General features: G+C 40.8%; 1 protein-coding gene and 1 long non-coding RNA gene across 5 annotated transcripts in view; one reads left to right on the forward strand and one right to left on the reverse strand.

Annotated features, from left to right (window-relative positions):
* Window positions 1-21,908, forward strand: part of LOC135198063 (uncharacterized) — a 119,350-nt gene extending 97,442 nt beyond the window's left edge. The window contains exon 3 of the long non-coding RNA XR_010310715.1: window positions 21,771-21,908. This is a non-coding gene — a long non-coding RNA (uncharacterized LOC135198063). The remainder of the gene's footprint in view (window positions 1-21,770) is intronic.
* The window catches only part of LOC135198059 (motile sperm domain-containing protein 2-like), a 180,893-nt gene continuing 168,218 nt past the window's right edge, over window positions 12,973-25,647 (reverse strand). For all 4 annotated transcript variants that reach the window (XM_064225454.1, XM_064225455.1, XM_064225453.1 and 1 more), the window contains exon 10: window positions 12,973-25,447. In XM_064225454.1, the coding sequence (XP_064081524.1) occupies window positions 25,232-25,447 (216 nt within the window). In that variant the 3' untranslated portion in view covers window positions 12,973-25,231. The remainder of the gene's footprint in view (window positions 25,448-25,647) is intronic.

Here is a 25,647-nt window from a genome sequence, read left to right on the forward strand (position 1 = left end):
ATTTTTTTCTCTGTCGTCCCGTAGCATTCCCCTCGCGAGATCTCCTTCTGCTTCCTCATTTCTGCCTCATGAAGCACTCGTCGCCCCTACTCTAAAAGCAAGTCATACACGTAAAGGACTGACGCGCTGATTTCACCGAGATTAGTATGAACCGGCCAGTCTTTATCGTGTACTGGGGGGTAAAAAGGACAAACCCGGCGAGACTATAGCCAGTCCTCTCATCTTTTCAACATGTTCAACCGGACAGTTGTCTAGCCAAGACTGGCATTATCCCCCGCCAGTCTGTGGTGTGTGTGGGGATGGACTAGCAGGACGACTGGGTTGACCCACCTATTTTGACACATATTTTATTGCTTACCTTTTAGTAGTCTGTTGCCCACCCCCGACGGTAGTAGTCTACAGTTTTGCCCCCTACGATAGTAGTCTGCAGTTTTGCCCCTTCGGTAGTAGTCTGCAGCTTTGCACCCGCGGTAGCAATATGCAGTTTTGCCCCTTCGGTAGTAGTCTGCAGTTTTGCCCCTTCGGTAGTAGTCGGCGGTATTGCCCCCACTGTGGTAGTCTGCAGTTTTTGCCCCTCGCGGTAGTAGTCTGCAGTTCTGCTTGTCGCATGTCGCGGTAGTCTTCAGTTTTGCCCTATGTATTATATGTGCCCACCTTGTGGTACTTTGATTTATTGCTCTTTACAGCAGACCAAAAAATCGTTGCTAGAAACCTTAATGTTGCAATTAACCTTTCCTCATTACTGTACCTTTATTCGTTATTTTTGGATACATAAGAAATAAAAGGTCTCCGAAGACATCATCAGTCATTCTTAAATGATTGCTATAATCTTTCGGGTTACTTTTCTTTAACTCTTTCAATAAGGTCATGTGATAAAACCTCTTTCTTAGCCACGATTTCAACCATACTTTACGATTTTTCTTGCATATTTCATGCTCGTATTCGTCTTGCAGGAGTGCTATTATCATTATTGCACTTATCTTCCTTTTACTTGGAGCCATGATTTAAAAACACCCCATATATCAGGACATCATCAGAAAAAATTACTTTTCTAACAATTTCCTGTAAATGAACTGAATAAAAACATCCATCAGTTTATCAGTAGGTTTAAACTGGGTACCAAGTCCTGCATCAAATACGTCAGTCGCCGTAGAATATTGACTAGTTTTTTTTCAAGTACTTTAAATTTTGGGTTTAATTATATTGGACATCCTTTCAGAGACGTTGACCTTTCTCAGCAGTGAAAAGATTTGGATGCAAAGGCCATAATGTTATGACATGACTGGAATCAATTGAACGAGTGTCAAAACTAACGTGGGTGAACGTCCAGGCAAAGACTCTCTTGCATGTTGTTTGTCGCCTTTCAACTGTTTATATTAAGTCATCACAGTCATTTTTTTCCTAAACGTAATTAGTGTCATGTTTTGGGTAGTTCACATTAAGGAAGACATTCACATCGATATGTGTGTGTATGTATATATATATATATATATATTATATATTATATATATATATAATATATATACTATATATCTATATATATATAATTATATATATTATAATTAATATTATATATTTCTGATATAGATTTATATATATATATAAGTATTATATAGTGAAAATATATTTCAGAGGTCACTGGACTTTGTAGACATCCTAGTATTGTTGTGGTTGAGGGTTACTTGATAAAAAACGCATTTCCAATTGATAAAGTTCAATGATTTTTCTTGAACAAAAGCCAATTGTCAATTAGACAGGGGTCTGGCATTCTCAACGCTTCCTTTCACCCGCTGAAATAGGTCAAGTACAACACAAGTGATTCCTGTGTAACCGCTATTTGGTCTCTGTTTGGTCAGGTATATCATTTCACCGAGTGAATTTTAAATTATATATACGATATCATCTGTGACGCTTTTGTATTCGTCAATCGGCTTTCTTCTGTCTCGTTGTTCTCCTGTGACAAGAAGCGGCTGCAGGGAACTTGTTCAGTTCCCAGATTGGCACTTTGGAGGCTGCAGCCCTCGGAGAAGAATGCTTTGATGAAAAGCGTTTCAAAATCTTCTCTAAGCAGCAGAATTTTAGTTGAGTCTGTTTCACCTCTTCTTTTGTATCAGAAACATTTACCAAAGGCTAACTGCTTTGAAGCTAAATTGCAGATCATTCCAAGGTTCAAGTTTGTCACAGTAAATGTTCAGTGTCTTATTGCAGTTTTCCTTCTCAGCTATGACTTCAAGTTGAAGTCTTCGTCAAAAGTTTCATATAAATTAACTGCTTTTTGTCATTAAACAATGGCTCCCGGGATATTGGCTCTGATCGGGAAAACAGCAAAACGCACCTTCTTAAGAATTACTTTGATATTTTTATACAGCACAATTTGTTTTGGCTTCTAATCAGATATCAGTATTAGACTTGAATTGAATATACATAGCAAATGATAACCTTTATTATGCCTTGAACCTGTTGGGATTTTGATGAAAGGTTGTATTCTCGAAGGCGAAGTTATTTTTCACTATTTTGAGCAACCTCAGTCGGGCAGTCTCGTAAACCGATTTCGTTGCTGAGAGGAGTTGATCTTGTCGCTTGGTGAATTACCTATAATATTTTTCATTAAAACTGAGATGGTGACATCCCAGTGATGCAAGGTTTAAATTCACTAAAAGGCGGCCCTACAAGAAAATTCAACATTAGTTCTCATTCTTCACAAAAAACAAAAACAAAAAACCATTTGATTGACATTACTGACGCCAGTCGTTTTAACCTTCAATTGTTGTTACCCAGGTCATTTACCGAAAAGTTTTCATGAGATCTCGGCTATAATTTGGATCAAGTGTTCCTATTCCCGCTAGATGAGGTGGCATTTGTTCCAGGGAGAAAAAATGTCCATAAGCACAAAATTACTTGCTATTTCAAGGAAATAGGAAATTACAAAAGAGCAATGTTAATCCTTCGCACTACATGATAAAATTATTTTCTGGCCGACTAGATTTTGTCGAGGTCCCTATTTGCTTGTTTATCTTGAGGTAAATATTAAAAACCTTACGCTTAGAAACTTAAGCAACCTGAAATTTCACCACGGGCGTGTGCGCGCACACCCACACACATACTGCTTTGAATTACCAGTTCCTTCCTGGTGGTGTAAGGAGCATTTATACGAGTTCAAAAGTGTTAGAGCACCTGTTTTCATTTCTGTATCCGAGTATCCGAGTATACCAAAGTCAATATATAAAGGTTGACTTGTCTGTTGACAGTGTCTCGACGCCTTCAAGCGGGTGAGTAATTTTAGAGAAGCTTCCCTTTGTTTGACAGTTTTTTATTTTTATTGTTTTTATCAGTGGTTCTTAAACGGGGCCACGCCCCCCTATGGGAGCGTAGCAATTTCCATGGGAGGCGTGAGCCCTAGGAATATATTTTTTTATTATATTCGTTATTCTCTTAACAAGAGCGAGGAACTAATATTCAGAAGTTTATGAAAAAATGCAAAATTGTCGCCTAATAACGTTAGTTTCCTGTATTCTGCTACTCTACTTAGACTCGTTGGGTTAACCATGTATTGCAATTATTTACCTACCTTTCTATCAGTGGCGGATTTTATGGGGGGAGGGGGGCGAACAGGCCATAACCTATGGCCCTGCGCCTGTGAGGGCCCCGCACCTTAGCAAAAAAAAAAAATAAATAAAAATATATGAAAATTAAGTAAATAATAATAAGTGATAATAACAACAATAACCTACAGGTGCGCAATTAAAAAATAAATCCCTGAAACCTAATCCCCCCAAACTGTAAGGCCCTCTTTGCTTACCCATAAGGTCACCAGCTTAGGGCCCCACACACCATTAGTCCGCCCTTGCTCCCTATCCCTCGAATCCCATTTTCTTTCTCTTTTTATTTTTTATTTTGCTTTAAATCTTGGGGGGATTTTACTCATAAATACAAGGGGACCGTGGAGGGAAGAGCCAACTCTTACAGTAGGCGTAGTAATAAAAAGTTTAAGAATCACTGTTCTTTATCCATAAATTTGTTGTCAGAACGCGTTAATCAAGTTAAGGATTTAAGGCCAATATCTTAGATTTAAAAAAAAACTTTCATAAAATTGTTTTTGAGATTTACTTGTTATAATAAAGCCTGTGAAAGGTAGCCTTACTTTAGTTTTGTGTAGTAATGCTTGTGGCGACTTAAAATGAAAACCCCTACTGGTTTATCATTCCAAAAACCCAAGTTTTTTAAAAAAACATGATGAAAATTAAATTGGGTGTTATGTGGAGATCTAATAGAAAATCGTGTGACCAGGCAATTTTTCATGGGGTGGAAAAGAGAAGTTTTTACTCCTCCAAACTGTTAAAAAGTACCTTGAGGAGAAGAGTTTGCTTCTCGGGGCACTTTTGATAATGGATGATGCTCCTGCTCACCCACCTGATATAGAGAAACAGTTAGCCTCTGAGATCTTGCCACCCCGCACCACCTCTGTCATCCAGCCCATGGGGAGGTGATCGTGAATTTCAAGAAACACTACACAAAGGTATTGTTTCAGAAATGCTTCGATGTCACTAATGAAACGAACCTTACCCTCAGGGAATTCTGGAAGGATCATTTCAACATCCTCCAATGCTTGATGCTAATTGATAAATTATGGCGGGATGTCTCCATGAGATTTCTTCTGTCAGCTTGGAAACCTCTGTGGCCTTCATCAGCCCAGGAAAGAGACTTTGACAGCTTCCAAGCTGGAAGTGTTAATGACCCTCCCTCCCAACCTTTGCCTGACCAGACTTTGTGGTAGAAGAAATTGTCTTCATAGCCAAGTCCATGGGCTTGGAAGTGAATAAAGATGTCCAGGGCCACAGGGAGAAGCTAACAACAGAAGAGCTCCAAGATATGCAAAATGAACAGGACAGACATGCAGAAGAGGTCTGTGCTGATGACAAAGTGGAGGAGGAGGAGGTGATTCCAACTCCCGAGATCAAAGGTTTCCTGCAGAAGTGGTCAGGAGTGCAGAGTATTATGTATTATTATTAAAGTAGTTTAACCAAACCACGAAATTGACTTTCAGCTCTCATTTGGCTGGCTCCAAGGATTAGATTAAAATAAAAAACCAGGTCTATGCCCAAGGCCAAGCTCTGTAACCATATAGTTCTTTCGGTGTGATGACGAGTAAAAATTAAACCAAAAAATTGACAAAGGCACACATTAACTCTGGAACACATGCATACAGTAAATACATTTAGTAGTTTAATTGGTATTTTTAGGGATACTCTGATTTTGAACTTTCTAGATAGATAGTTAAGCATTTTGAGAAGAGGGGGTTCTAGCCATCCCCAGGGGGTGTAGTAAGTTAAGTAGAATTTTTAAATTTTGTTTTTGAAATTCACTAAATGATCTGAGGGTTTTCATATTTTCATACTTTACTTAAATTTATATTTTATCAACTAAATTATGTCTCTTTGTGAACATACAAAATTGGAATGATGGAAAATGCAGATTCTGACAATTTCCTTAATTGATTTATTACCAAATGTTTAGTTGCTGCTGGTCATGCTATGGACACTCACACAACACATGTGTGACCGTTATTATTACCTTGGTCTCTGAGCACTCAGGAGCCAGGCCATGTGGGCTGTTCATACAGTGCCCATATGTCAGACGAGTATGGCCTATATGGAGACGTGTCAGAATTACGTTTACAAGCTTCTCTCTGGTATGATAGGCTCCTTTTTTAAATATCAGGTTTTATTATTTTCAGGTTCTTTGTTCCATATATATATTGCCATTTATTTATGATACCCACCTTTATTTGTGTTACATAATCAGTAACAGGAATATTCACGTGTGATCTTGTCATGTGGGTTGCTTCTTAGCCTCCTCATTTCCTTTGCGCTCTATGTGGGCCGGGATCTAACATATTTCTACATTTTACCCATTGTTATATAACTCGTAAAGGAAAAATTTAAGACCAAAAATTTTTAACTAAACTAATTTGTATTTTTTCATAACTAACAACCTGAGGTCTTAACATTAGGATTTACTAGCGCCAAGCTGGAAAACCGGTATAATTTAAATTACACTTGTGAGATCCAGGACTAATGGCATCTATACCAGGTCACGTGGGCATGTATACCAGAATGCCCACGGCTACCTGTGACCCATCAGTTATATTTCTAACCCAGTTTTAGACTGCTAGAGGGGTGGTTCGAGGTGGGCCTTTACCTGTTAAGACTCAGGTTTGTTAGTTATGAAAAATACAAATGTACAATGTTATTTTTTTAATATGTAACTGAAAACCTTCTATAGCACTTCTCAAATCACTAAAAATCACAAAAATAACAATGTCAAAAATTTTATTTTTCCTAACTATACAAACCTGAGGTCCTTTAACAATAGGAAGGTACTTAGCGGCAGCTGAACCGGTCGTAAGCTTCAAACAAGGGGGTTTGGTAGTTAACTACTTGTCCGGCAGTTGGTGGTCAGCTCGACTGCGAGGAGAGGAGTCACTTTGCTTTAGGCCCAGGAAACGCAAAGTGAGGGGTGGCATGAGGTAGGGCTATGTGTAAAGGACCTCAGGTTTGTATAGTTAGGAAAAATACAATTTTCGACAAATTGTTATTTGTTCTGATACGTATACAAACCCTCGGTCCTTTAACAATAGGAAGACTCACTTATTGGTGGGTGGAATCTGAGTCTTATGAACAGACTGGTGTTCGTCCGACCTTGGTTCCCTCCCTGGTCGTAAGAGCAAAGGGAGGGATCCTAGCCTCTGCCCAGCTGATCGGGGTGTGCACTGTAGGATCAGTGGCCAGACTTCTGGACCAAATTTATAAGAGGGAGGCGAGCGTACCTCTTATAAATAGCAAATACACAAGAACTAGTTCCTACTTCAAGAGCCAAAATGAAGTCATGGGTTTGTCTCTTGTTGGCTTCCACTCCCCCCCTTGTCGGGGAGTGATGGATAACACTCCTATCCCTACTGAAAGGGATAGGATGGAGCTCAGTCGTGTAGCTTACCTGCATCTGCTCCCTGTTCAGCGTAGTGACGACCGTGGCCCTCTGCCCACAGGTAGAGGAGGAAGAAGGAAGGAGTAAGAGAAGCCAGTCACACTCTTTCACTCGTCCATTCGGGTGCTGGGTAGGCTACACAACTTGTTGAGCAGCCACCACGGGTCCCAAGGAAAAGGTATCCAAGGACCTGTGGTTAATATCCCGAAGGTAGGAGGAGGTAAAGGTGGTTTGGTTGGCCCATACCCCTGCCTTCAGAACCTGTGCCATGGAGAAGTTCTTGCGGAACGCAAGGGTTGGACCAATACCTCTCACTTTGTAAGCTCTCGGACGAAGGGTACGGGTGTCGTCACTACCATCGGCGTCTTAGGCCCTCCTGATCACCTCATGCAGCCAGAAAGAAAGTGCGTTCTTGGAAACCTCTTTCTGGGTAACCCCGGTGCTAATGAAGAGGCGTCGACACTCAGGCCTGAGGTGTCAGGTTCTTTTCAGATAGCGCCGTAGCGCCCTCACAGGACAAAGCAGCATCTCATCCGCATCATTATCAGTGAAGTCCTTCAGGGAGGGGATCGTGAAAAACTCGAGCCAGTTGTCAGGGACCGAAGGATTCAGTGTCTTTGCTACGAAGTTTGGGACGAAATCGAGCATCACGGAACCCCATCCCCTGGAATGCTTAACATCGAAGAAAAGGCCATGAAGTTCCCCTACTCTCTTCGCCGATGCCAGGGCCAGCAGGAAGAGGGTCTTGAGGGTCAGATCCCTGTCTGATGACTCTCGGAGTGGCTTAAAGGGTCTTCGAGTCAAACTCCTAAGGACGAGTCACGTCCCACCCCGGGGGCCTGAGTTCCCTAGGTGGGCAAGACCTCTTGAAGCTCTTCATAAGGAGGGAGATCTCGAAGGAGGAGGAGATATCCACTCCTCACAGTTTAAGGACTAGGGCCAAGGCGGCTCTGTATCCTTTAACTGCGGAGACAGAGAGGAGCTTCTCTCGGCGAAGGAAAACGAGGAAATCCGCTACCTGCTGAAGAGTGGCTCTGAGAGGAGATAGACCCCGTCCACGACACCAACCACAGAAGACAGACCACTTTCCCTGGTATACAGCTGCAGAGGACTGTGTGATGTACCCAGCCATCTCTGTTGCTGCCCTGCGAGAAAAGCCTCTCGCTCGCAAGAGATGGTGGATAACAGCCAGCCGTGAAGACACAGGAACCGAACCGACTGGTGGTACCGTTCTACGTGTGGCTGGCACAAGAGGTTGTGCCAGGGGGGAATCTCTCTCGGTGCTTCAGCGAGCAGAGCCAGCAGGTCAGGGTACCAAACGGCCAGGTGCTACCAGGATCATCCAAAGTTTCGGGGTGACCGGCGCCCTGCTGATCACCCTGCGAATCAGACAGAACGGGAAAAAGGCGTACACGAAGAGGTTGTCCCACAGGTGTTGAAGAGCGTCCTCTGCAGCTGCCCATGGGTCCGGCACAACTGAGTAGAAAACCTGGAGTTTTCTGTTGTGCCGGGTGGCGAACAGATCCACAGGTTGAAGAGCCTTTCTGCCACGTCTGGGTGAAGGGACCACTCGGTTCCTGTCACCTGATCCCGACGGCTGAGCTTGTCCGCTACCACATTCCTCTTGCCTGGAATGTAGCGGGCTGACAGCTCTACCGAGTGTGCCACGGCCCACTTGTGCACCTGCATCGTCAGCTGATGCAACGGGAGGGACACTAGACCCCCTTGTTTGTTGATGTACGCCACTACCTTGGTGTTGTCGCTCATCAACACTACTGAGTGTCACACCAGACGATCTTGAAACTCTTGGAGAGCGAGAAACACTGCCTTGACCTTCAGGACGTTGATGTGAAGGTGCTTGTTGTGATGGTTCCACACACCCGCAGCCAGCAACTCCTCTAGGTGTGCGCCCCATCCCTCGGTCGATGCGTCTGAAAACAGCAACATCTCAGGGGGGGAGTGCGAAGAGGCACTCCTCTAACGAGGTTCCTGTCGACCAGCCACCAGGCTAGGTCCTGCCTCACCTCCTCCATGAGAGACACGGGGAAGAAAGGTGGGTCTCTTGCCTGTGACCAACACTCCTTTAGTCTCCATTGAAGAGACCGCAGGTGAAGACGCCCATGAGGGACTAACTTCTCGAGAGACGACAGGTGACCGATCACGACCTGCCACTGCTGAGCTGGCTGCTCCTGTAGGGACAGGAACCATCCTGCTGCCTCCCTGAACCTGCTGATCCGCGAGTCTGCGGGGAAGAGTCGCCCTGCTACCGTATTGATCAGCATGCCCAGGTACTTCATCCTCTGCTTGGGCTCGAGATCTGACTTCTTGTAATTCACTACGATCCCCAGATCGTGGCAGAATTCGAAGAGTCGATCTCTGTCCTGTAGCAACTGTGAGCGGGAGCTCGCCAGGACTAACCAATCGTTGAGATACCTCAGAAGACGTATCCCTACCGAGTGGGCCCAAGCTAACACCAGCGTGAACACTCGCATGAACACCTGTGGGGCAGTAGAGAGACCGAAACAAAGTACCCTAAACTGGTACACCGACCCATCGAGGATGAAGCGGAGGTACTTCCTGGAGGATTGATGGATGGGTATCTGGAAATACGCGTCCTTCAGATCCACAGAAAGCATGAAGTCGTTCTCCCTGATGGAATCGAGCACTGATCGTGCTGTTTCCATCATGAACCGATGTAGGCTCGGAAGGTGGGAGCGGCAATCCTTCCCCGAGGTCGTTGTGGTGACGAATCAGCACAATAACCTCAGCGAACGACCTCTGGATCTCGGGAGTGACTGCATCCTGCGGAGACGGACCGTCAAGCCCGTCCAGTGAGAACGCCTCCCGAGACCCTCCTCCTTCCACAGGAGGAACCACAACAGACCCCTCATGGTCTCCTCCTGCCACTTGCGCATACGATCTGGTCAGTCCTAGGACTGTGCCAGGTTCGTAAGGCGTCGTGGCGGGATCGCGAGGAGTGTACCCCTCGCGATCACTCCTGATTGCCTTGCTCTTCCCGGTGTAGCCCTAGGAAGTTGAAGGGATAGGAGAGAGAGACCTGATGCTCCCCCCTCGCCCACCGACAGAACCGGCGTGTGGGGGAGGGGGGGCTGCAGGCGATCGCCAACCCGCGGTGGCAATCGAGCAGCAGGCCTGGTCAAGTGGCTGGACCGAGAACAGCGGCGACGGTCCCAAGCATCAGAAGAGCTGCTGCTGGTCTCCCTCTCCTCCCGGTCCCGGTAGGAGCGGCAGTCAGGGGACCGGCAGAGTCCACTGTCACGGTGGGAGCGAGGCCTGTCCCTACTACACGTCATGCCATTTGGACCAGCGCGACTGAGGGGACCGCTTCCTCGCCTCAGCCCGAGGAAGGTCTGGGACCGTTGTGTCAACCCTGGTTACCGGCGGATCGCCACGAGTGATCGCTGGCCTGGTGGGAGTCACCTGGGCGACTCCCGCCAGTCTTCCGCTCCATGCCTGGATCCTGGCGCTAAGCGGACTCGGTTGCCTGGGTCTTGGCTGCACGGTCACCCGAGGGCGACCGTACACTCGGTACCTCTCGCGAACGAGAGGCTGAGACGGTACCTGGCGTCGAGGCAGAACCTCTGGCGCCAGGCGAGGAGGTACCGGTGTTAGCCGGCACTCCTCCGGTCCCCGTCTTCTTCTTCCTTGCGGAAGGAGAGACGGGCCCCATTCCCGAAGGAACAGGAGGACCAGCGGAAGTCATAACCATCCCACCGGGGTGGGATGGACCCTTAGAAGCCTCAGAGCGAGCCTTCTTAGGGGGGGAGGAGGCTACCTTCTTCTTCTTCAGCTGTGGGGCCGTAGAAGTTGAAGGGGAAGCGGCGGCAGACAACGACACCCTCCTCTTCTTCTTTGTCAGCTTCCTCAGGATCACCATCAGGTCTTCCATCCAGGACAGAGCCGGGGCAGTCGCCGAAGCAACAGGGCCTGACTGCACCTGTCCAGGACCTGGGGTGGGGGCAGCAACACCACGGGCAGGAACAACAGCGGCAGGAACTGGTACTGGAGCAGCAACAATCTCAGGAGCAGGAGGCGGGGCAGGAACCAGCGGCATCCTCTGTACTGGAGGCAGGTCCAAAGGAGAGCTCTTGGGACACCAGAAGTCAGGGGCTGGAGCAAGAGAGGCAAAACCAGGCGGCGGCGTCACAGTTTACCTCCTCACCTCCGGCAGCGGCGCCTGAACAGCAGCTGTCGGGGTAACCATGGCAACGTGCTGGGTGTATACCAGGTGCGGCGGAGCAGCGTAGCCAGGAGTGGATACCGTCGTGGTCATGGTCGGGCCATGAGTTACTGGTCTGGTCCCTCTCTCCAGATGACTCAGCAGCCCCTGTCCCCCTTGGCAAGCAGATCTGAGGAAGGAAGAGTAGTCGGGTTAGTAAGGGGGGGTTTCCCCTCGCCCGGGGGGGGACAGTTCTCACCCTGAGCGAACGGACAACCCCGAATACAACTGAACATCGGGGTATCTAGACCCTTCCTCCACGAGATATCCCCCCCTCCCCCCCGAAGGGAAAGCAGCCATACGAGGGAGCTGAGATGGACGTAAGAAAGAAGACGTGTCCGTGACCAAGGGAGTAACAGGATATCCCTCCGATGACTCCCACTGCTCCTCCGACCAAACAATGCACACATCACATGGCTCGGTGCGAGAGCATTCTCGCCCTCGGCACCTAGTGCAAAATTCATGAGGATCTACCTCGACAGAGGACTGAAAGGCCCCACACTTACTGCCCTCCACACCAGGGCACAATCTACGGCTCTCGCGAATCCATAATAATAAAAAATCACGCTAGTATGAATAATACAAAACAGACACGTACTTACGTAAGTTTTGCACATGCACACTAGTAAGAGAAAAAGAGAAAAAGCCTTCGCGATGTGAAGAAAACCAAGTATACGACATATACAGCGGGCAGAGAGGGGAGCAGCACGTCTATCCACCAGCGCAGCCAAAAGCAAAGTGACTCCTCTCCTCGCAGTCGAGCTGACCGCCACTGCCAGACAAGTAGTTAACTACTGAATCCCCTTGTTCGAAGCTTACGACCAGTTCAGCTGCCGCTAAGTACCTTCCTATTGTTAAAGGACCGAGGGTTTGTATACGTATCTGAACAAATATTGAATGATGTGTCTAATTATTTTGTGGCTGATGCAGTTGCACACAACTCTGCTGTGAATACTGAAGCATTATTAGGTAGAGAAGACTGGTAAGTTTTGTTTAAGGAAACTGCAGCATATCCGACTCCATGCTCTGATTTAGATACATCTGTATATATGTTGCATAATGTGAACCTTTTTGACTTACATGTTCTATTGTATGTTGTTCCAGTGTATATGAGTAAGTTTTTGATAAGTATTTCAGGGGTGTACAAATTCTCATTTTATTCATTGTCCAAGGAGGAGGTGATTTTAATATTAAAAGGAACTTGTAAATTCATATTCTGTGATTCAAACAATCTTCTAGCTGTAATTGGGAAAGGTGGTGGATGGTTATTTATAAATGCATTTCTTAATTCAAATAATTTTCTTGTTGGAGAATTACTTGTCTGAATTCTTATAGCACTTTTCATTGTTACTAGCTCTCTATGTAGAGAGAGAGAGAGAGAGAGAGAGAGAGAGAGAGAGAGAGAGAGAGAGAGAGAGAGAGAGAGAGAGAGAGAGAGAGAGAGAGAGGAGAGAGAGAGAATAGATAGAGAGAGAGCGAGAGAGAGAGAAGAGAGAGAGAGAGAGAGAGAGAAGAGAGAGAGAGAGAGACGATGGCGGAAAATTGGTTGCAGACTCAGTGTGCTCTGTGACGGTGACGATCTAAAGGTTCCTGAATATATTCTAAGGAGTGGTTGGACAGAAAATAAGGATCCAGCAAAGTTTCTAAATTCTACAGCCTCTGCCCAATGGCAAGGAGCTTGAAATCGGGGAAAAGCATGGTGCTAAGACTCTGGAGGACACAAAAGCCACAACAAGAAAATGAGTATATAATTTTCATTTCTTTATTAACATTTAATGAAAAATATCTTATCACACAAGAGGAAACCTTTATATATAAATATACACAAATAACAGGATATAAGAAAAATTCCAGTTTTTCTTTTTGAAAACAGCTGTACCAGAAAGTTTTCACAAACTGCAACATATTGGCAGTTTACAGAGAAAAACAAAGCTAAAATGAAACCCTGTCAGGGGATGAGGTGGCGTCAGCATCATTTTCCTTATTCTTAAATGAACACTATCACAAAATGGAACTTAGTGTGACTAGTATCTGGATGTTTAAACTATATACTATATTATAAATGCACTACGTACATTATTATACAGAAAATACTGTAATACATACATAACACTAAATAGGACACACTGACAAAAATACACTTCATAGTCCTTTAATGTATTGTATATATGTAGTTTCAAACCCAAACAGAGAATTACAACACAATTAAGAACTCTTAGACATTTAATATTTTCTTCTGTTCAAAATACCATACTACATGCAGTGACTTACCCACACATAATTAAGCTAGTTACATTATGAAGTGACTAAAGAAACAATATCAAAACATTCCTCATAAATGTGATAATAAGTAATGGAAACATATAGTGACCATGTATTGCACTAATACTTTTTCTACAAAATACACTCATCTCAAACTTATTTATGCCTACATTACTTCTGGGGGGAAAATAAATACAGTAAAGCACTATACATATACAATTCAAGGCATTTTATATGTACACAATTATGCCCATAAAAAATTATAAAATAAAAAAATAAAAGCACATCACAAAATTGAAAAAATCTACTCTTGTTCCCTTAGCTTGAATTTGTGCAGAAAATATTTGAGGGTACTTTAATTAAGCGAGCTCAATGCTCAACTAGTATTCAGTGTTTGGCATTCTGTTTTTCCTGAAGCTTAACCAGATGGTAATAATAATAACCTAAAATTATTAACTTTCGCATCGACACAAAAGTGATTTGCCATTTCTGAACAGGTACCGAGTCTTGCAGCAAAATTGTTTCAAAACATAAAGCCAAAGTTATTTTAGTCCAGTATTAAAACTCACTGGGATATTAATTAATTTACATTAATTAATTACATGTCTTGTAAGTAAATATGAGAACTACTAATAATGTAATAAATATACCGGCTATAAAAAATACAGTCTCCCATATCCCGTTCCTGTCCACAGTTTTCTATACTGCTGTTGAACAGGCTGTTTTACAAACTATTTCTTGGTATTCTTGCTCAGAGTTTACAATTGTGACACATTTCAACAATATTGTAATCACTTACGTAATCTTTTATGACACAATCTTTTACGACTTTGTCAACTGTTTAACTTTTACAGTTACAATAAAAAAATAATTCAGATGATACACTGGTTAGGTAGTTCCTTCCTTTAACCTGAATGATTGTTGTTCTGAAGCCATTGCTAAGTTCTTATTTTAGTTATTATTTTTTAAGCAATTCAAGCTGCTGAGGGCATAAAATACTAAGATAAGAAAAACTAAGAACAGATATTTTCAGCTGAAGTACCAGAAAATTTAGTTAGATCCATCCAGATGCAGTTTTTAAACATCTCTCTAGTTTCAAACTAATAACTTTGAAATGAATTGTTCTTGATGCTGCTAAAAATTACTAAATATTACTAAAGAGAAGTGCACTTGATAATCATTAATAACATATGGGCTATCTGTGTTTAGTGTATTATATTGTGTAACTTGCAAAAGTACCGAAGTAAAAATATATATATGTATATGTATATATATACATATACAGGTACTGAATCATTTTCCCTTTCATGTGACAAATAGATATTTATACTGTGCTAACTGAAACCTTTCAATGATGTTTTCATGCTGTTTGAATACAGTTCTCATTGATTAACAAAGATATCATCAAGCTTGTCCTTCTCCAAATTACTGAGGCTCCAGGGTATGATATAAAGTTCAAGTCCAAGTACCCTTGAATATTGTAAAAGCCTTATTTCTTTCAATGTGGTGGCTGAGACTTGAAAATTAGGATCATTTGATAGTTTTACAGTTATTCCTCAGTTGAGGAAGACAACAGAATACAACTACCAATTATACTTTGCATGTAGTAAACACGATGTATCTGGTTGGTGTTGTTGAAGGAGCCATGAGACCTCTCCTAGGTGTATTTTTGGTGAATTACATTAGGGGATGTAGTTAGGAGTTTCTTGTAATTCAAGTTACAAATCTATGCTTCTTTCCACTTTGTTCCATTTTTAATTACATTACAGGTATCACTTACATCATCTTTTAGCAATTTTTTTTTTCTCTACTTGGCAAAGCATCGGATGGATTGGGGTCTATAATAATATTGGTCCTCTCTAGATACAGTAGTATTTTATCTTTAATACTGGAGATTTGGAAGACCTGGTCTTTTAATACTTTATAAGGTGTGTTCCTTCCCCAAGATTTTCAACTGCACTTTAGCCTCTTTTGTTGCCTTAGTCATAGCAGCTTTAATTTTGTGCTGTATTTGTAGTAGTAGGACATTTTCCTGACCTTGCACAATGTGAGAGTCTACCATTTTTGAGTGGTGCAGGTCCAGTCTGTGATATGTTCCTCAGATCCATGCATTTTAATTTTCTGTGACAGATCTTGCTTGCTGAGTGCATCAGTATCATTAATTGTGAGGTATGTGTAATATTTCTAGGCCACGGATGTTACCATGCCTTAAATCTTAGGGATTCAAGTATGTAATTACCTTTCTCCATCCCTTGCTCATTTATGTGAGGTCGAATTACCATTCATAAGATTGTGTTATATAACTAATTTTTTTAACTTAGTGTGTTTTTTGGCATTTTCGAAAGCAGTAGACTTTAGTTTATTGGTTGCTTCATTCAACCATTCATTTGTTCTTTGTCTTTTACTTTATATTGGGCATAAACTTAATAACTAACCTATGAACACAAGTAAGAAAGAGACCCTTCTCTCAGACTTGAAAGGGGTCCCTCAATATTGAAAATGAGTAAACTTAACAAGTTATTTACTCTAAATGTGATTAAAATGGGTGAATATTGGACCACCTCTGAAACCTCTTCTCTTTCTTTTTCTGTTGCCGATTTCTTATAGTGCTAAAGTAGTTACATAGGATTTTTCATTTTTGGGGGGAAGAGGATCTACGTTCATATTTACTGCTGTTGCCTGGTTGCTACTTCTTAGTAGTACTAAGTTATTTAGCAAAATGGATATGTTCTGTATTACACCATACCTCCATTGCTTTTAGGATAGTCAGTCCACTTAAATTGGACCCAGTATTGAGGGTAAGAAAATGGTTGTTTTATCCTCACCTTCCTTGATATTCTGTAAGTGGTCAGAAAAGATGAAGATGAGACTGTCCAACTAACTTAGTTAGTCTAGGCTAACTACTTTGTTTGTTTGTTTGTATGGTGTTTTTACATTGCATGGAACCAGTGGTTATTCAGCAACGGGACCAACAGCTTTATGTGACTTCCGAACTATGTCAACTAACTACTTTGTGCGTACCAAATGATGACTCATTTCTGTGATTGCTTTTTGAAGGCTCCCACAGAGTCTGGAAGGTCACAAAAAGGAAAGTTTCTTTGCCTAAAAGGATTATTAAAAGATTCTCAATATGAAATTTTTTTAACCATTATAAATCTTTCCATTCTGACACTCTACAAGTTTTTTTCAAACAAGCTGAATGTTTCCAACCCCACAAATAAAAAGAAAAAATACAACCTTTAACATTTTATATGTAATAATATACAAAGGCAAGAAGTCCTTTGGTGATAATTTAAGAGGATTCCACGAGGAATAAATAGCAAAGGAGCTGTTGCAGGAATTCCTCATGAGTATGTCTACTAAACATAAGCCAAAATATGAGATAAAATGCTCAACTAACACCTACATAATAACTAACATCTATGAAAACATGAAAATAAATAGATTAGTTTAATAAAAATAAAAGTGTTCGAGTCACTATTGATAGCTTGAGTAGAGGTAGGCTACAATAGCCTACACAAATACTGTATATACGTACATATACAGGCAGTCCCCAGTTATTGGGGATCTGGTTTTATGGCGCTTGTCTACCAACGACTATAACTGGATTTTCAGTGCCGACATGAACAGATCCCTTCTTACTGGCACCAATCCCTGGTTATCAGTGCTATTACTAACAATTTTCAGTTACATATTTGCAATTTTTTTTTTATTGTCACAGTGTTGGGAACAGAAACCTTACCGATAACTGGGGACTCCCTGTATATGTGTTTTTTGGCTTAGTCTTTTCTGTTTAATTCCTGTGATAATACATATAGATACCTATCTATAACAATAAAATCAGAGTGGATCTCTTCTTATTTGTCCTCCCCCAGGTGACAATATGGGGGACATGACTCAGCCACCCAACCCCTGCAAACTGGTTTGTCTACCCCAGATGGGTGCAGGTTGGTTAGGGGAACTGGAGGGTAGGGGAGACAGCAGCCCCAGGTTCCAGCATGCCAACAAGTCTTAAAATATATTTTGAACAGTCTTTTCCTGATAAAAAGGTTGAGAGTCAAAAGGTCTATCATGGCTCCATTCGCTTAATGCTTTGGGAACCAGAAAGAAACGGCTGTAGACTCCTGAAGATGGGTCCTTCACAATCTCCACGGCTAATTTTTCCATAATTTTTCTCACTTCCTCTTGGAGAGCTAGATGCTCCATCAAATCTTGAGAGTAAGTCAATTGGTGAAGCAGACACTTGAAGAGGGGGAGGAGGAAACTCGAAGGGGAGTAGATACCCCACCCATAGAGAATCTACTCTGCAGGTTTCTGCCCAGAACTAGTGCCAAGTTGCCCAATGGCTTGCCAGGCACCCACTCCCCACTGATGGCAGCAAGAGAGGAGGTGTGCCCTCTCTATTGTCTACCTCCCCTAGCCCTGCCTCTGCCTCCTCTCCCAGGTCATGAAGAAGTTGCTTAGGAGTTTTCTTCGCTAGAGATAGAGATGATTGACGAACTCTGTGCAGCTCTGTTTTGACTGAGATTTCTTAGGGAAAATAAAAGATGTTTGTGGTCTGGGTTGAGAAGTGCCAGATGATTTTGCAACAGCGTGATGCACAAATCAGTCATTATTATTTGCTCTACATCTGTTGACTGCGGAGTCAAGCTGATCCCTAGAAAAGAAAGACGATAACCCTAAATATGTTCATTCCTCAAGGCTATGAACGAAGCTGTATCGACAAATCTTAAGAACTTGGAGAGGGCAGCATCCTTCTTTTAAGCAACAAATTGGCCCACATCTTAGCTGTAAGTGAGCCAGGTAAAAGATGTTTTCCCACCACACTGCAACAACCTAATGAAGGGGACATTTGCTTCAGTCACCCATAGCAGGGGAAGAGATTTTTGCCACTGCCATTAAGCGGCCACAGGTCAAACAATGAAACTGCCTGGAAAACTGATGAAGCAGTTGACTTCAAGGTAGCAGCTTCCTGATAGGTGTAGGATGGATCCTTCGGTTTGATCTGGTCTAAACAACACATGCTGAACTTGGGTTACTTACACTACAGTCGTTAGAACTACACCTGCTACAAGTAGCATGGGGATCTAAATCCAAGGCAGGCAGAAAATGAGAGTAAAGATTGTTACCAACCCCAGGCCATTTTCAATTTAGATGATTTGTGGGTTTGCATGCTCAAAGTAAAAAACGCAAAATCACAGGAAGGGACAAAAACGACCAGCTTCTTAGCAGAAAGGGCAACGGCATGACCTGCTATGAAGACGGTCAAAGAGAAACTGATGCGTTGTAGCTGGGATGGGTTAAGGCAGGTCAACTATTCCCACCTCCTTTCTTGCATCTTGGCTAGCTCCCTTTGCCACCAAAATCATTGTATTTTATTTCTTCTTTTTTAACTAGACTACAGCAGGCGCTAAATTATTTTCCCTTATGTTAAGACCAAAGGTTTGTTTTGTATATGAAAAGTAGGATTCTCTCTTAACCATCTGTTCCTTTAAAAATGAGCTAGACTATGGAAAGGTAAAGTATAGTATTAAGCAAGCACAAAATTACCTTATACTATTCATTTCCCTTTTTCCAAGCAATAAAATGAAGTTACTAGTTTTCCTATCTCTCTCAAGGCAAGAAGCTCTAAAAGACAGATTTTCAATTGTGTCCTATCATCATGGGACATCTCCTCTGATGAGTAACATACTGACCGTATGTCATCACAAGAGATCACCTCATAGGACGTCTCCTCTGTTGGAAATGCAAGCTTCCTTGGCAGTGCAAGGACTTCTCCCCTCTCTACAGTAAAATTTCTTTGACAATGTACAAGTTGACAGTAGGCTATTTAGAATGTATCTGGGTTGAGCATGTTGTCATAATGTTTATATGGTGTTTTTACGTTGCATGGAGCCAGTGGTTATTCAGCAACAGGACCAACGTCTTTACATGACTTCCGAACCACGTCGAGAGTGAACTTCTATCACCAGAAATACACATCTCTCACTCCTCAATGGAATGGCCGAGAATCGAACCCGCGACCACCGAGGTGGGACACAAACGCCATACCAACCATGCCACTGAGGCGCTTCCATGTTGTCATAAGACATCCCCTTAAGCTATCCTATTGACTCCTCTGTTTACTTGGAAAAGACCCATGTTAGACCTCTTACTTGTGATTAATTTGTCTGAAGGATGTGGACATCACTTCGCCCTGAGAATTCTCTATGTGGTTCAAGAGCTTGGGGCAGTCTTGTTTGCCTAGGAAACTCAGACCTCCTACTTAGGACCTTACTCTGGTCCTGAGTACTCTCTCTCAACCTCCTTAGAGCCCATGCATCAATCATCTTCCAGGAAACTGACTTTGGAAACAGTTTTCCTTCTGACCTTGGCTTCCTGGAAAGAGTTGGAAAGCTTCAGGGTCAGACTTCGCTAAGACCCAGATTCCCATGGATCATGATGACAACTTTGCCTCCTTTCCCATTTCCTTATGATGTGCAGTTTGTTAGTTTGTTATTACGGGCAGCCCCAGTTATCACAGGGTGCTAGTAAGCAAAAACCGCCATAAACCGAAACTCGACAATTTATGGCCCCAAGTTTCTGTTAATGGCGCCTCTGTTAGGTATGTTATGTTGACAATTTAATGGCCCTAGACAATCGCCATTAACTTAGTCTCCGATAACCAGGGACTGCCTGTAGTAACCTTCAAGAGTTTCTGCTTAGACCCGTCAAAGCACTGCATCATTATCTGAACGTCTTGTCACCTAGAGGTCAGGTTTTATAAACTTTTATGTTAGCACAAGCCAGGTCAAGAAAGAAGTGTCCTAGAACACCCTTTTGTTTTTCTACATGAGGTGATTAGGCAAGCCAACTCGTCGTCAGCAAGTTCTCCCACCAATTGGGTTCATGCAGAAGTGCATGACACCAGATTAGGTTCCTCATTGGCATTTAAGAACAACTTAGCTGTTCATAGGGTTTTGAGTGCTGGTTCCTGACTGTCAAACCATTTTCACTTTCTTCTGGCTGGAGAACATTGCCCACAGATCCTTGAACACTTTTTTCTTGGGTCCAGTGGTGGCTGTTCAACGAGCGTGGCTTATCCAGTGCCCCTGGCGGGACAGTTTTTATCTTAACTTAGATGGTTGTGTGGAGTAGGGAATGAGTGAGATGACTGGTCTCTTTTCATTCCCCTTTCTCCTTTGTTCATACCTCATACCTATGAGGTATGAAGAATAGACATCATTCTTTGAAGAAGGTTTGAAGAATAGACACATCATATGCTGGAACCGCCTTGATGCAGTTGAGTGTTGCAGCCATACTGTTACAGCACTATCTGCTTCTCAGCAGCTTAAACTCCTCTCTCCAGCAAGGGAGTAAGGAGTGGTGACAAACCTGTTTCTTGTGGCTAATATGATTTGTTGCTTGAACAGATATAGTTCTTTTGAACTTCCATGAATGCAAGAACCTGGACATGTTTCACTGTATTTGAACCCAGTGGACTGAGCGTTAGATATCCACATATCTAACATCTCTAAGGCTTAGGTCCTCTTCTTTAGAATTCTTATTTCTAAGAAGAATGAGCAGGTGTGCTGAACCTCCAGTTGGTTCAAGATTCTTATACCTCTCTCCAATTATGGGTCTATCCTATTTTTAAAACCAAAGGTTTATTCCGTGCATGAACAATGACAAAGTTTTTATTAATTTTATTTTTCATAGCTAACAAACTTGAGGTCTTAACATTAACTGCCACCTCTAGCTGCCCCTCTTAAGTTTCATCCTGGGTTGGAAGAAAGACTGATGTGTCACTGGAGTCAAGCACACTCTCTGGACTTTCTTCCACCTCAACTATGCATTGGATGCCAGATGCCACAGATTCCTTGCATTTATAGTCTTTGTTTTTAACCGTTTTCCAGCTGGCACCAGAAGATTTATCCTATTAAGTCAGATTTGTTAGGTATGGAAAATACAAATTTATTAAAAATTTGTCATTTTGGGTACAATGCATTGCTAATATGGTCATATTTTATGCAGACAATAATCAGTTTAAAAATGATCAATAATGTCATGAAACCTGTAATGGGATTGTTAGCATGCGACTCAGAGCAAGAATGTTATAGTGTTAAATAAATTATACTAACTGATAGAATTTAGGCACTTTCTATTATACAAAAATGTTCGTTTGTCAATATGCGTCAGTGAGTCTTATCTGTACCAGTTTCTTGAATTCAGGTGTAGTACAGGTTTTACTTTCCATTTTCTCTAATTTATTTTTCACATTTTCTTAAAACTTCTTTCTTTGCAGGATGATTTGCCTTTGGAGGCCTCTTGGCTTTATAGTCTGTTTACTGACAATAAGGGTTGTCAGCTGAAGATTTTAAGAAAGCAAGCAAGCCAGTGTGAGATAATATTTCACGTTATTCACCGTCTGAAATTCTAATACACATCATTATGGTGTCAATTTACAGATGAATTCTTGTACTTCATTATGCTGTGTTAAAAATAAATCTACTGAACAAATCAAAATTACAAAAGTTACAAATACTGTACTGCCATTTCAAATTCTCTGTATACACAACATATTTGTACACAACATATTAGTACAATTCTAATTCCTCAAATTATTTTTAATATTTTGTAATGTTTTGCTCCTCGGTTCTCACTATACTTCATGCAATGTCCTCCTTTTCATTATTTACAATTTAATGTTTCATTTTTTATCCATACATTAAGGCCAACTCATGCAATCAGGACACGTGTGATTATCATCAAATACTAATTCCTCTTTATATATGTATTATTTTTCTTTAATTTAACCAGACTATAAAGTTTCAAAGTCCTCACACAGTAGCACTGAAGGATCACACATTATTGTAATTTTTTATCCTAAATATGTTACAACAATACAAATTAAAACCTTGATAATAGTGAATTATTAGCAACCCCTGACAATGGTGGATAATAATGAGAATCAGTCAAAACAAATATCTCTACTAATTTACCAACATTTCTCTAGATCAGTTTATATATAATTTTGTTAAAGGTTCTGTCTACCATGAAGTTTTTCCTCATAAAAATTTAAATGCATATGTGATGCAGTCATAAATCTCAAGTAAGTATAAGACTTTGTCAACAAAACACAGATGTACATGCACCATATTACTGACTGCAAAAAGCAATGCTTGATAACCATAGGCAATAACTAAATTAAAGTTTAAATCTTCACTTTTAAAATTTCACAAACATAACCTGGCCGGATATCTTATTAGTAGTCTTTTTTTATTTTTTCTTTTAAGTCTACAGCAAGAACAACATTGCAACAATAGTTATATGAACTAAATTCTAAAGGCAATGACATTAAGTTAATATAAATAGTGCTGAAAATTATAGTTTTTCTTCAGGAGACTTTTCATGCAATGTAAAATGGAGTCTCAAAAGAAAAAACTGTCAACATCATCAATCACAGACCTAACAGTGGAGCAATTCACTCTACTTATATCACTATGCACGAACCACACAGTCCCTTCATCACAAATAGTTGTGTAAAGATATGATTAATTTACAATACAGTGAAAAGAAAATAAAGGAGCATTTCATTTGGAAGAATTATTTTAGAGGAAAGCAAAGAACAGTCAATATTAAATTAAGTGGGGACACCACTATTTCAGGAGACACTCATCTCCAAGATGACAAGTTGCTGCTTAGGTATCAAGTTAAAGTAAAACTTACTTTTGTTAAGACAAGTTCATTAGAGAGGCATAAAGAAAGTGATGGTAAAATACAATAAACACTTCAGAATATTATTTATGATGATAATGATGAGTTTATAAAAGTAAAGTTCATAATTTCTGTTCTAAGTACAAGTTACTCATACATGACTTGAGTAACTGCCACTGCACATGTCTGTTACATAAAAAAGGAAATAAAAGTTCCCAGTTGAATTTGGTACCAGTAATTGATGCAATATACTGAAAGTTCAAAATAACTCTACAACCACAAAATGAAACTTTAATTGGTCTTGTACCCAACTCTGAAAGGTAAATTTGCATGTTTGGAGGGATACTGCAGTCTACTCCACCACCAAATTCTAAGTCAGTTTAACCTATGCAGCACTTGAAAAGCTACTGAAACCTGATAACTATAATAACTAATAATTATTAACATTTATTTTGTACAGTACAATACAATGCATAGTATAGTGCAATATCTAGTATACTGCTGAGTATATGTATTGAACTTTGAAAATACATTTAAAAGCCATAGTAAAGTTCAAAATCCTTTTTTGAGTTACTTCCCAGCTACTAAAAAGCCAATACCATATTCCCATGAAATCAAATTCAGTTTAAACTTTGGAGAAATTTCCATTGCAAAAAAACATGATAAAGTTATTGCTATACAAAACCAGTAATATTCAGTAATGTCTGACAGTGGCACAAGTATCACTGTCAATCTCAAAAGTCTATACTGTGTTTCTTTTTCATTATACATCATCCCTAACAGGCCTAATGCATAGTGTTACTAAAGGTAATTTGTAAATGTTACCTATTCAATCTCTGAAAAATATAAAATGGTTCAAAAATGAAGGATTCCCATTTGATGTATTCTTTGTATTTCTAATTATTTGAAAAGTAGAACAATAAATCAAACCCATGTCTGATGAAGTCATCTCATTATCTATACAGTGGTGCTACTTACATAACTCCACAAATGAAATCATGAACCCTTTCAATGTTTCAATGCCAATGTCAAGCAAGCTGAAAAAATTATTTACTATGACTTCAACATACAAATACTCTAGGGTCTACTTTATCATAAAATGCGTAAGAGATAAATCTTGCGATAACTAATTTGTGTATCTAAGTTAACCTCTGGGAAGCTCAATAAAAAAAGTCACAGCCTAACTGGCACTTATTCAAAACATCAACACTTGTGGCATAAGTTTCTCCTCTAACATCAGCTTGAATAAGAAAAGCAAACTCTAATTTTTCCTAAGGCCAAGTAAGCAATTTAATATTCCACAAGTTATAAATCACCTTAACCTACACCTATAGTAGCATCGCATCCAACTTTTGCAATAATGTCCCCAAAATATTTGGCATTATCTTATCCACATCACTTCTATTGCCTCACTTCCACTGAGTATGTGCTGCAGTTTATATCACAATACGTTATATAAAAAACAGAAAACATTTGAATATTCATCATCTGAAATACTTCTAGTAATAATTTGCAAGTTCAATTTTTTTGTAAATCTGCTTTCTGGGAGTTTCCTCAGAATATTCTAGGTACCTGTATGACATTAATTTGTTCCTATACATATGTAATTATAATAACTGAGAAATCAGAAATACAATACTACACAGAAATTTACAACTGCAACAACCAATGCAAATCTTTCCTAGTATTCTTTTAAGAAATCACATTTAATTTGAAACAGCTTATTTACTGCTCTAAAGAATTCATACTTGTAGAAAACTTAAACACAGTAACTGACAGTTACAGCAATTCACTAAGTTGAGCAAAATGAGCAAAATAAATCTTAAACTAAACTTTAAAGCAATAAAATTTAATATTACTTTAGAGCAAAATAAATCTTAAACTAACCATTAATTAAAGCAATAAAATTTAATATTACTTTATCAAAAATTGTTCTGATACAGACAATAACAACTATAAACTCACTCACATATATATATATAACAATTATAAATTTAACTCACAGGTATAGTTTACCTTGGATTCTAGAAGACAACAAGCAACATTCTGTTATAGTTCTTGATGCTGGTCCTCAGTACTAGCACTGCCTTGTACTGCATTGTGCATGGAGGTTGTGTACATCAACAGAGTAGAGGTCATGTTATTTGTGACCATAAGAACAATAATTAAGATCACTACCATGAACACTAATGTCAGATAAACAGCCTTTTTGGCAGTGCGCAGCTGTTCTTCAACAACAGACTGACGGTGAAGAAGTTGATCAAGCTGCAAGATAAAATGACAGCTGTTAATTCTGCTGAAGTCTGAATACTTTACAAAATTAAAAACTACCATTTCTAACCATATACGTAGTTGTTTATTGAATTTTCAAATTACAGTTAAATACGTAGAGCACTAACTAATTTGTTAATCAGAGGAAGGCAGCTATTCAGGGATGGATCACCTACACTAATGGTATTACACTA

Source organism: Macrobrachium nipponense, chromosome 21 (genome assembly GCF_015104395.2).
Source record: "Macrobrachium nipponense isolate FS-2020 chromosome 21, ASM1510439v2, whole genome shotgun sequence".
NCBI classification, from domain to species: Eukaryota; Metazoa; Arthropoda; class Malacostraca; order Decapoda; family Palaemonidae; genus Macrobrachium; species Macrobrachium nipponense.